Here is a 13,355-nt window from a genome sequence, read left to right on the forward strand (position 1 = left end):
AGCATCACTGGGACCGGGCTCTCCTCTGGGAGGAGGATGGACACCTCGGGAGCGGGACCCTGCCAGCACTTTTAGTGCATCAGAGGAAACAAAGGGCTGTTTGGTTTTCAGCCTGCAAAGGAGCACTGTATCTGCTCAAGTGACAGCTCCGGAGACCACGAACGATACTGAAGAATAACAACAGGAAGCTACAACACAAAGTTTTGCAGATGAATCCAGACTAGCTATCCTTTCCAGCACAGGCTGCAAAGACCTTTCGTGCTTAAGGGAAGTCCAGAAATAAACGGGCAAGCGAAAGCAGTCTTAGCCTCTAAACCCGCCCTTTGTCACATTCCTGTACCCACAGACGTCTGGCTGAGGGAAAGTTTTCTCTGTGGCCAAGTGAAGCTACAATCCAGAAGTGTGATTTGGCCAAAGAGACTGCTGTATCCAAGGGAGCTTCCCTCGCATTCGAGAGCAGGGGAACCTTCTGATCTCCTTTGCACCCACTTCCATAAAAGAAAAAATCCCAAATGACAGCACAAAAAAAAGTTTTCACAGAGCCACAACAAAGTATTTTTCCTGAAAAGGAATTGCATTTGTACTCAGTGTGGGAAGCAGGTGAAAGGCAGCTCTGGGCCATTTGCTTTCCCTTAGTAAAGTTAAACTTAAATGAATTGCCATTAAAATAAAAAAAAAACCTCACAGGAATGAGAAAATATAATGTTTATTAGAAGAAGACACCATGGTACATCAAGCTATAAAGAGATTCCTGACAGATGATGATTCTTTAAAAAACAAGAATAGAAATGAAACCACCACACTGGCCAGATAAACAAATCTTAACACAAAACAAAACCTTCTATGCAAGTCCAACCAGATGCAGGCAGTTGAGTAACCAAAATACTTATCGACGTAAGAGGGACTGAATAGTTATGAAAACAACAGCTAGGTTAAGCAGAAGAACAGCCTATAAAACCATTTATATTTATACATATATAAAAGGATAAAAACAATTCAAATTCAAGTAACTTTAGTTTTTAAGTTATGTTATATACATTTTTTTTTATACTGGGAGAACTAAGGGCAAGTATTTAACAAGAGGATTTAAAAAAGCCACAGTCCAGTTTATAATTACTGTTTCCTAAATAATTTGGCAAGCATTAAATAATCAGATATATCCTAGATAAAAAGTGCATCAGCATGGTTAACTTTTACCTAATTACTTATATAAGTCAAGGCTCTGCGTAATGGTTACAGCAAACGAACAGCAGAGCTGCAACACGGAGAATCACAGAGCTGTCTATAGAGATTTATTTATATAATTGGAGGTGAGGAGGAACAGACCCACAGTGGTAAAGGAGCTGAAACGCTCATCAGCCCATGGCTCCAAAATTTTTTATCAGGAAGTTTAACTTCACAAAAGAGCATCTTTTACTTGCGTGTCACCCAAACAGCCAGTCTTTCTGGGCGAAGTGAACGTGGCACTTCTGTTGGGTGCAATGAAGAGCTTATATAAAGCTGGTTACTTCATGCAAGTTCTTTTGTGTATCACGGTATTTCACAATTTCAGTGAAAGATGGTTTTGTTCCCAAGGAGATTATGAGGTACCATATTCAGTAACACAGTATGGTCAGTCTTGAGCAAAAGGCCCAACTAGTTCCTGTATTGGCCTGTTGTCAGCACCAGACACCCGACAGGTGCAGAAAGGCCCTGCAAGAAGTTGCACCCATGTGTGCGCAGAGTTTTCTTCCTCCTCCCCTAGCAGTTAGAGGCTGGCATAAGCCCCAAAACGTGAGTTTACATCCAGTAGATCCAATTCTTAGTCTGCATGGCTTTTAGCTTTCATCATAGTTTCCTGCGTGCATCACAATGAGAAGGAACTGTGTGGCTCTCATTTTGAATAGGAAGGACAACAACATGTACAACTAAATTGATACAGTCGGGCCAGCACTTTCATAGGCAGTGATGCACGTTTAAATGTCAAGAGGTGAACTTATACATGCATCAGCTGAGTGAACGGTACCTAACAGAGTCTTTCATTGCTGGAGATATGATATGTGCATTCATCTCTTCTAAAGAAAACCTTCTGAAATAGAGCTCTTAAAACAACCGTAGCAGCAAACCAGTAGAATAAAAGGTGAACAGGCCTATGCAAACCTACTCAGAGATTTTCTGAAGTGATTTGTAAACATCTGGAAAAAAAAAAAAAAGGCAAAACAAGATAGACATTATTGTTCTTTTTTGTGATAGGGCTTTGCTAACACCCTCTGACCGGAGGCACCACTGTAAACTCTACAAAGAGCCCTCGCACAGGTATTTGCAGGACGACGCAGACCTAGCCTGGCTCCCGTGAAGACTACGGTCAGGGGGGCGACTGCAGCACACGACTTACCTGTCCTATTCCTCTCAGGTTCGGCAGCAGAGCCCAGACAACACAGGCTTCAGCTGACTGAGAAAAGCTCGGCAGCTGCCAAGCGGCTTTTCACAAAGCATTGAGCAGTGGCATTTCTGAGGCAGAGCTGCCTCCAGCTCAGACACTGGCACGTGGTCAGGCAGGTACGCCCAAGCCAGAGGTGATTCTGCTGGCTAGAAGAGCCACAGGTGTACTCAGAGCTGATGTGAATGCTCCCACCCTTCACACAACTAACCTTTAGAGGTACCAGCTGCTCAAGCTTCTTTCCAAAAAGAGGAAAGAACTGAAGTCTGTAAATGCTTTAGTATTGGCAGTGTCATTTTTAGGAACGTCATAGCTTCAGTTTCAAGGACTGAATGAAGTCACTTCTACTAACGTATTAAAAATCAAATGAGAAATCTGCAGCTTGCAACAAAATTTATCTTTTAAACACAGCAGCACTTCCCCCAAGTCTCTATACTGCTACTGTGACATTTTATGGGAAGTTCTTTTAGCTTTTAACTAGAGAATTGAGAAATAAAAGAGGTAAATATTATAGTTCCTTTATATTAGATATTCACAGATACATTTGATTTTGTTCCTGAAGTCCAGCAAAATTAATGGAAAACTTAAACGATCTGAAAAACCTCCATCATTGCTACAGAAGTGGCTGCAGCTGAGTCAGCCTTCACTCCCAGCAGCACGCGCTGCATTTTTACGGTCATTCAGCATCATCCTATAACTTCCATAATACCATTAACATACTAATACTATTTTGTGGCTGGTATTGCAACACTCCCGCAACAGGCTCTCCAGAAGAGAGACAAACACTTGCTAGTTCAGACAGCAGGACTGTGTCAGGGTTTCTCATCCCACCCGGAGATACACTTTGTTTCGCTGCCCATCCAACCTGCTGCTCTGCTCCTAAAGAGGTGACTTGCTGTCACGTTCCACTGATGTGAACCACGCTGCCTATCTGAGGGCAGGAGAGCTGTGCTTGTTACTCAAGACTGACTTAGATGCCACACTAGCTTAGCTGTTTCAAGCAGCCTGCACTGCTGAACAACAAATTTTCCAGCAGAGTAATAACGTTGCTTTCAATTACTCTGCACACCAAAGAGTCAATCTCCATAGGAGCGAACACGGGGATAAGAGATGGGATCTCCCGTTCTGTGCCTTCTGCCTTGTTCTGAACAGGAAGGAGAATGTACCATCCACGTTCCTCTTTCAAAGGTTAATAAAAACTGACAGTTTTGCATCTCAACTGACCCTATAATTGCCAAACATAAAACTACTGTATTATGACAAAATAAAACAAGACCCCAGACTTTCATCTGCAGCAGACAAGACTGAATCTGAGACAGTGAACTGATCAAGTTATAGTGTTTGTTCACAGAGACAGTCCTACTCCTCTCTTCCTACTGTCCATAAATCCCAATGAGAATGGTTCAAGTTTTTCTTCTGATTTGGATGAGGCAGCTTGTTTCACACCAAGAACTTTAAGGTCTAGGAAACACAACAATAATCTGAAGGATTAAGTGACTGAAAAAACACAAATTATTTAACAGTGGACTTCAAACACATCCTGATTTGAAACAGGACTCAAATGTTTTGATTTCTCGGTGTATTACATTACCAGGTGTTCATGGAGCTAGCAAATATTGTAGCCAGGGTTCCCCTGCAGCACTGCTTGCTTCCACAATACACCTATTTGTGGCGAGTTATAAAGCAGCAAAGAAACAGAAGATTGTGGAGTGTAAACTCCGAATGTCTCCCTTGATCGTGAGTGAAAGATTAAACCATTGGTCACGGTCATCTGAAATAACTGTATTTCATCTGAAACAGCAAATACACCCAGAAGACCATTTTCTGAAATGTATCAAGGTGGGAAAGATTAAAGGATCTTTCTTAATGTCAATGTTTTACCGCTCTATCAAGGACCACAGTGTGCTGTGGAGCCAGGTTTTGGGAAGATCTCTCCTTCCCCTTCCAAACACACTAACTAAATGATGACCAGGTTTCAACCCAAAAGGTCCACAGAACATATTAGGCTCTGAAAAGCTACCACACTGAGACACAAAACAGCAGTCTAAATATTTCCTATGTAACATCCCACTGAACCAGTTTGGGACCAACAGCTGGCTTGTGAGTATGTCTGAGCTGCCACCTGGATATCTGAGGAGAGCCCGTATTATCCCAAATGGCTTTGTGCTTCCTGCACTAAGTCGGGTGTGCAATGGCAGCGACAGTTGAACAAGCACTGTCTAGGAAAGGCTGCATTTCCCCTCGGGTGTTACAGGCTACCACACTATCCTTCTCTGATCAAGAAAAAGCACGTTTTGCAGTACAGCAAGCCGTATTAGTCCATGTACAAAATAATGCACTTTGTGGCATTGTACAGGCTTTTAAAAGGCTCTATCTGCAACACAGAGCAGTTTCAGGGTTGGGTATCTCTGTGAAAGCAAATAAAGTAATAATAATAGTATTAAATATAAGTCATAGCACCTTTGGCATTTTTGTCCAAATAGACTTCAACATACGACGTAGGGACATAGCCCTCCTCATCTTCATTCCTTCGGATTCGTGTCCACCCATCACCTTTGTCTTCTTCTATTACATAGAGCATTTCTCCTTCTGCTACAGAAATTGTTCCTTCATTCTGACCTGAAAGACACAGTAACACAAGAGTTTATAGGCTGCCCCGCACCATGGGAACCACAGATACAGGGGGGGCTGCTCAGGGCAAACTCTGCAACCTTCACTGCATCACTTGCAGCAAGAACAAGAGCACGTGATTCCAGAGACAACAGTGTGTACACAAGGAACCAGATGAATGTGATCTTGACATCAGAGTTTTGGTTCTTTCTTGTAGAGTCCCTGTGTAACAGGAGACAAATCACTGTCTTAGTGCCTCTCTACAAACCAGAACCATGGCAGAGCCTCACTCGCACTTTCTTTGTCTATTTATGCACTGCAGGGGTGAAATGAAGGTTTCCGCACTTGGCATATGAACTAAAGAAAACAGTAAGTGAAATGAGAGTAAATTTTAGTGATACCTTCAAATGTATAGAGCGCTTTACATGTTCCTATGGTGGGTAGTGGTTCTTCATCATCAAATTCATCGTCAAAATCCGTTGCAGGTACTTTCATCTCAGTCTCCTGACTTTGCTCTTCTGTGTAACTGCCATCTGGGCTGCTCAAGAGAGGAAAATACAGAGCAACTATAGCAACCAGTCTCCGGAGCAAAGAGAATGCCTGGGTTACCAGACACTTAAGGCAAGGTGAGCAGCTGGAGATGGGGCAGCCCAGCAATTCCAAAGCATGCTCAGAACCGGCTGGTACACTAGCAGCTGTCACAACACGATGGGTGAGACCAGGTATTTTTCTTGTTAAAAGCTGTAAAAAACACACCTACCTCACTCACCTTCACAGCAGTGAGTGTAGGGGTTATGACACATTTCATCATATTCAGAAAAGTGGCTCAAAGTTGGGATCTTCTATGTGCTAAAATCAGGCACTTCATGGAGTCCCTGTTTTTGCTCTGGTTACAGAGTAAGTTTCTGAACGCTGCAGAGCTACAGTTTCCCCAGTTAACGAGCTAAGGAAAGCGAGTCCAACTCCCAGTCTGAACGGGGCAGCTCTGTACAGATACTGTACCTCTCCCGGTCCTGTGCGCAGCTGTTCACTGCCGCGGTGTTCTGGGCTTCGTACAGCCCGCTCTGCCGCCGGGCCTGGTCAGTCCGCAGGGGCAACCGGCCCTCCACCTCGGCCAGCCAGCCCTGCAAGGAAAACAGCGTCACACATCGCTCGTGCTTCGGCGTGCGAGGGGATATCTGTTGCTTTTACTTCGCTGTATCATATCTGACATTCAGACTATGGAACTAAAAAGCAGTTTGTAAGCGTATTTAAATTTTCCTTTGGGTTGCAGTTGTCAGGGGAAATAGATTTGGTACTTTAAATGTGTATTAAATCTATCAGTCTTGCCAAAAACCACACTTACTGAAAACTCAATTCTTTTTTGACACTGGGTGATGAAAACACTGTGACCCAAGAGAAGCAGTTAACAGCTGTTGGGAAATGCTGCTGCACTAGTCACAATGAAGTAAAGAGACGTGTGGCAGCTTACAGTAGTCTCAGTAACACCAGAAACAGCAACCTCAGTGTCTGCTGAGCGCAAGAGGACTAAAGCTGGGCAGAAGGAAAGACCCAGTGATTTTCAAATGGATAAGAAAGCAATGGATAGTAAAGCCAACAACGGTAAGGAACATCTACAACTAAGGGGCTGAGTCTATTTATGTACCTAGCATAACTTAGAATGAAGTCTTTTCTCAGCCCTATAATCCTTCTCATGTAATTATAATGGCTTCATATGTTCCAAATACTCCTTATGCTCTTGAGATTTTATATCTCTAAGAAGCTTCCTGCTAATGGCAGACTATTCCTTGAAACATATTTCATCTGATAGCTTCTGTCTTGGCGTTAAGACTATAAATGGTGCTTTACATTTATGTTCCTCTGATTTTCCAGAGACATCTGTAACATGATGCCTCAAATTAATTAATTAAAGAAGCATCTGAACCCCCCTGGGCAGTCCAGAGAGCACTGTGTTTTCTTATCCTCCTCTTGGCACGATTTGTTTTCTGTGGCAAATGAAACAGCAGAATGTGGCTGACAGTCACAAGAGATGGTGCACATTTATGTTACACAAATAGGCCTAAAGATATCAATTAATGCAAGTGCTTAAGGAGCACTTACCCATACAGAGTAAGCAAATGGAGCAAGACATCTGGAAAAGCAATGAAGCATCTGCTTAGAACTGAGCATAGGCTGAGCTACTTTTTACTGAAACGTCTCTTCCCATACCTCAAACTTCTGAACTTCTAATCGTAACTTTTCAATGTTCTGTCCGAGTTCTGCTAATCTGTGGTCCACACTTGCTGCATCTCCCATCTGTGGGTTCTTGATATACACATCTTTCATTTTTGTTAAGGCATCTCTGAGAGACAGAAGAAACATAAAAAAAACGTGTAAGTGTTAGTGTGGCTGGGGGCAAATGCCTTTCTCTAAATTAGGGCAAATAAAAGGGCAATAAACTGCCTCTTCTTCACTCTGTGGTTCAAGTCTAATCTGTTACAAAGGTAACTGAACATCCAGACAGGGACTTTCACCCTGTATAGAATCAGCCATTAAAAAATAACAGTAAGATCACTTGCCAGAAGAGAATTTACACTGTCAGAGATGGAAAAAAGCGATGCCTTTACCTACAACGTGACATGACAGAGACATTGTACACAAGCCAGACTCTTCAAGCTCCTACATTAAAAGCAGCTCCTCAGTCCACAGGCAGCTGAGGGCTCTTCACGTGAGCGAGGCTGGCAGGAGGAGCCCCACCAGTGGACGGGGGGGGCTCCACAGGAGATGTGCTCTGACAGTACAAGCACACAACACATTTAGACCAAATGATTCAAGCTCCATGTGCCACGCTTGAAGGATCCTAGCAGAAAAACAACTGAGTTCTTGGACAATGGCCTTTTGCAAGGCAGAAGGAGGAATTTGGTATTGACTTTTAGCTTGACACGTACTTTTATTTAGTGCTACAGTATCTACTTGCTAACCCTGGGGGAAAAAAACCAAAAATCTCCCAACCATTGCAACAAATGACAGCTTCAGCTTTCTAGATCAGTATCATCACAGTTTTTGGGGCACAGACAAACAGTTGCATCATTATTATCCATCATGGGCTGAAATCCAGTTGAGAAACTGGGACAAAGAGCTAGACATGGACGTATTAATAATAAAAATGGAGTGCTAACCAGAAATTCTCACCCTGCCTGTTGCAGTTTGTCTTTTGCAACCCAAATCATTTCTAAGATACTTATTTCACACTGCTTAAAATGAAGCTAAATCCAGATGGTTTGCATTTGTCACAGCGCAGAGACAGATGGACCTTAGGCCACATAATGCGACCCCGCATCCTGTTAAGTTACACAGCATTTTTACTAGACTCTTTCTGGGGGCTGTGTTTCATATCAGCCCAGATGCTAAGCGCCTAGGGTTTCAGAGATGTTAATTTTAAAGCCTGCTATGATGAATGTGGTACCGTAAGGCCAAGATTAACGTGGTACATGCCTTCACGAGCTCCCTTAGGAAAGCCTGCGGAGCTCTCACTGACAGCAGTGTGTTGCCTTTGACCTGAGCCAAGCTGGGGCTGAACTTCAGAAAAAAAAGTTATGTGCATGGTGATGAGCGTTTCAGAGCTTAGAGAAGGGCAGACTTACAAGCCGATTTCCTATATTACTGGCACAGCTATTCAGTTTTTCTCTAGGCATTAGCTGGGGGGAGAAAGGTTAATGCGAGTCCCACGACTCAAGTTAACACTCTTGATATTTTAGAGTTTCCCACCAAACTCTTGACAATTGCAATCCTGTGCCTGCCTTGCTTTGTGTGTATAGAAAATGGGAAAGAGTGTGGGTGGCAAGGAAGTGGGACTGCTCTGTGGTTGAAGCCCTAAGGGGCAATATTGCAAACATATGAGTCACGATTATTACTACTTTTTTAACTCTTAACTGCTGGTGCTAATTCCTCAACTGTATACCATCTTTATTTAAAATAACTTAATTCTGCTCTGATTTCGTGTCCAATTTTAACATTGGGTTACCTCAGAATCAATACAGAGCAGAAAGGAAAATCTGTACAAACGTTAAGTTACCACAGTGGAAAAAGCCAAAGCAATAATAGATCATTTAACCACATGCAGTTTTCCTTTCTTATTCATTATATAAAACATGAAAAAGAAAGTTTGGGTTACTACACAAAATAAACAGGTTCTTCTAGCAGAAAAAATAGGCACATCTGTACAAACGCAAAGCAGTATTTAGGGACAGACTAGTACTGGAGAGGCTAAGTCTTACAATCATTCAGGGAAGAAAAGTCTCTTGCAAACATAACATGCTGAATCTTTAATGCAACTGCAGAATGTGAACAACACAAAAGCAACAAATACAGGCTGCCAGAATCAATAAAAAGTGTGTAACTAAAATAGACTTATTTTCAACCAGAATGATAAATGCAGCCTTGTAGAAAAAGTATCCACAAAAGCACAGGGGTCATTATCTTTCTGCTTCCAGGAAATGTAAGCTAGAGATCAGAGAGTCTTAAGATACACACCAATCAATCGGCACTTTTGATGTTACTGTGCTCATAATAGCTCTCTCCTTGGGATCTACCCGTGCCCATCATAGAGTAATAGGCGCCCTGCTTAGTGCTGAGAGGTCTATGACTGTACCTTTGACCAAGGCTGTATTTACATCCTGTTCTGCCATAAAAAACACCCTCAGCAACTGCTCACATCAAGAAACAAAGTCAGAGTATCCAACAGTAAACTCTGTCTGGCTCACAATTAAACCGCTGCTCCCCTGCGAAAGCCCGAGCAAGCAGCTCCAGAATGAAGGAAAAACTGCCTCCAACTGCTACACTTCTCTCATTCCCATCCTTACACTAGCATCTTCTCTTCTCACAATTCCAAAGGCAGGATATGTATTACACTGAGGTGGGAGAATGGAATAAACAGAAAGCCAGCTTTTGCCCCAGCTCTGATCTACATCAGCCAAAATTAAATAACTGATTTCAGAATCTGAGTTGCGGAGAGCCTTGCATCTCTCAGGTGTTTCTAGCCATATGTAAACTCTGGTTCTTCTTTTCTTGGAACACCAGATTAAACAAACCTAGAACCTTGTTCTTTCTTATATTTTAGTTGTTTCTGTTCTATATGAGACTACTTATTCCATTTTTCATTGGAGAGGTTTCACATACCTTTGATCCATCTCCTTCTGAATGTCTTTGTTTAGTTCATCGACTTTTTGCTGAAGTTTCTTTCTTCTTTGCTCAGGTGGGAGATTGCTGAAGTCTTCTGGCCCTGCTCCCTGCACAGAGTGGAATGAAACAGGGTGGGGGGTAGGAAAAAAAAAAATAAATCAGAGCCTGAAAGAATCCTTCAGTATGGCATTTTGAAAACAGCTGACAAAAATCTGTGTAAAATCACAATGGTCTGAAGCATCATTCTCATTTGTACTGAGAGTTATCAGTCCCTGAATGGTTCAGAATCTGGATGCCTTAGAAATAATCCCAGGACCACATCCCACTTCTGTACCAAATGGCTAATGGGAGATCACCAACTAAAGAATGCCAGAATTCAATGGCAAACCTGAGGAACTATTTCTATCCATAGTTATCATCAGATTTTATTTAACAGTTCCATTCTCATGCAAAGCTGGTCTTTCCTGCCTTCTACTCTTGCTACAGACATCATCCCCATAAAACCAGTTGCTAACTTTTACTCCTGTGTCACAGATGCTCTTCTCATGTACACTATTAATCGCTGGCTTGCTCTGTGTAGTCTGAGTGTTGGTCCGATACAGTTAATTTATGTCAGGGCTCTCCTGAACACACAAGGTAACAGAAGTGCTTCCTCCGGGATTCTGCAATTTAAAAACATGCTGCATGCTTTCCAGGATCCACACTCCACATCAAAGTATCTCAATTTTTCCTCTCTCACTTGCACAAGCATAAGAATCAGGAGTTCCATCAAAGCTATAGAATCAATCAGTTTGAAATCATAACCGACGAAAACATTTGAAGACCACAGTGGTTACCTTTGTGTGATTCTGCTTGAAAGCCCCTTCTCTGCCTTCAAACTGCTATGCCTCTTCTTGATTGCCTCAATTTGATACAGCAGATAGATGACACAAAACACATCCATACTATTTTCTTCAAAGTCCCACCTATGTTTGTCTTGCAAGAAGGCAAGGGGGATAGTTTGGGTGGACTACACTGAATACACATCAATACTAATTAGTTGCACCATAAAGGAATGAGTTTCTCTTACTAATCTTGAATTTGTACAGGTTTTTCTTGTTTGGTTTCTGCTCACTCCGTGTCCCATTTCTAAAGGGGAATACCAGGGCATTGGAGAAAGAAGGGTAAAACCACAAAGCTGAGTAACCAAATTCAACGGCCTGTCAGCTTACTGAAAGCTTGTGAGCAAAGTTGCGACATTAGTCTTACTAAAATGCCAAATCTCTCTCTCAGAGGAGTGTGATTTAGTGGACACTCTGCCACAAAAGCTGCCCATTAGACCCCTTCAACTCTGCACTGAATGTGCTCTGAGACAGTGCGCTCTTTCTTCTGAGACTGCAGAACAAGCTGTTTAGAAAGAAAGTGTGTGGGTGTCAGAGGGATGGAGGACAACTACAGACAGGTCATCATCTCCTCTGGTCTGGCCATTTCAAAATGACAGAACAGGCAAGCCTAATGAAATTGCTGCTGTATTGATTTTCAGTAAAAGATGGCATATGTGTCTAGTTAAGCCTTGATCACCTGTTTAATAATACACTTAAAATTCTGTTTCAGGACACAATGAGAAAGCAAATTTAAGACAAATGAAGGAAACTACCCAGTTACACTGATTCTGCAACTTTAACCACATGAAGTCCTAGCAGTGCTCACATGACGTGTTGTGCATGGTACAGGGGAAATCTATTTCAATTCATTTTTTAATGATAACATTTTGTTTGATAATAACTCCTACATCACATTAGACATGAGAGTGATTTAATGTATTTTACAGATAATCTACACACTAAAGCTGTACATATTTTTTAAGGCAAAGCATCTGGAGGTAGCTTTGTAAATTAAAAAGCAGTTACAAGAACCACTGTATAACATTCTTCACCAGAATAGACAGATATGCTTGAAAATATCCCTAGTGATACGTTAGGAGAATGCAGTAGGTGTAGTCAAACTTGGAAAAGCATCTTCTTTTTGCTTCTTCAACTTCATTCAAAAGCTCCAGGCTGGACTAAAGTCAGGATCTTTGTTCACAATGCTTCAGACCAAAGCATTAGTGTTGCATAGAAATGTATGTCTGAGACTAGGAGGTGATCTCACTCAGACTTTATTCCACGCTCAGTAATTTCCCATCGTAACAGAAGTTACAGTTTCTCCTCCAAAAGGAAAAGTCAAGGAGCAATTTTACACATGCTGGGCACATTTCATGCTCTCAGGCAAAAACGCACCTGGGCTATCTCTCAAGTAGTGAACATTGCCTACATTTTAAAAAATGCTTCAACGGTGAGGTGGGGGAAAAATCTGTCCTACTTTTGATGGGCTATCGTAGGACCAGCAGAGCCAGTGCTCACTAGATTTCCCTGCAAAAAAATACTGGGATTTAGGATGCAAATTATCCCAAGATGAAGGACTGTGAAAAAAGAGCCCGTGTTAGGTCCAGTTACTGGGCTGAAGCTACATATGGGGAGAGCATGAGGTTTATCAGCCCGTTCTGGCTCTTGTACAGCTAGGATCCGAGAGGAAACTACAAACAAGCCGATTTCCTCCACCTGAGGTGCACATGGCTCTCAGCCTCTCTGTACATCTTTCCAATTCGTGCAATTCTTCGGGAAAGGCCAGGTCAGCCATTTATTTTAGGAGGATTTATTCCTACATAAAGGCTTAGCTCAGCTACACAATACACTAGCACTGTGACCAGAAAAAACAACGAATGGAAAACCCTGGTATAAATGCATTGTATTACCAGGACAGTGGCTTGGCAACAACCAAAAGAACAAGGTTTGCAAGTGAGCTAGACACTTCCATCATTCCTCAGAGCTACCACAGGTCTTCAGCGAGAAGCAATACTGCTAATGGAGCCCAAGCAAGTTGCTGTGTTGACAGAGTAGCAGCAGGACCCAAAACCTCCAGAGTTACATCAGGTGGCTTTCCTGGCCTACGCATTTCCTCCAAATAAGCTGCTATGAACAGAGCAGGTCTACAGTGACATACCCAAGAATAATATATGTGTAGGGGAAAGAGCACCTAAAGGCACTAACTGGTGAGGAATAAGAAAAGGCAGCTAAGGCACTACTGCAGATGCTCTGAAGCTCTCCAAAACTGCAATCAGTCAAGTGCAGCTCTTGCACGCTGGCAC

At 42.4% G+C, this 13,355-nt stretch overlaps 1 protein-coding gene across 38 annotated transcripts in view; it reads right to left on the minus strand.

The window, feature by feature from the left end:
• Positions 1 to 13,355, minus strand: part of FNBP1 (formin binding protein 1) — a 107,351-nt gene that overhangs the window by 3,462 nt on the left and 90,534 nt on the right. For 22 of the 38 annotated variants that reach the window (XM_074890832.1, XM_074890841.1, XM_074890840.1 and 19 more), the window contains 6 exons: positions 10,187 to 10,296; positions 7,238 to 7,370; positions 6,032 to 6,153; positions 5,431 to 5,570; positions 4,880 to 5,038; positions 691 to 2,174 (listed from right to left, as the gene is read on the minus strand). In XM_074890832.1, coding sequence (XP_074746933.1) covers positions 2,140 to 2,174; positions 4,880 to 5,038; positions 5,431 to 5,570; positions 6,032 to 6,153; positions 7,238 to 7,370; positions 10,187 to 10,296 — 699 coding nt within the window. In that variant the 3' untranslated portion in view covers positions 691 to 2,139. The other 16 variants (XM_074890842.1, XM_074890833.1, XM_074890830.1 and 13 more) reach the window with 4 other exon arrangements.

The sequence above is a fragment of the Strix uralensis genome, chromosome 21 (assembly GCF_047716275.1).
Source record: "Strix uralensis isolate ZFMK-TIS-50842 chromosome 21, bStrUra1, whole genome shotgun sequence".
NCBI lineage: Eukaryota > Metazoa > Chordata > Aves > Strigiformes > Strigidae > Strix > Strix uralensis.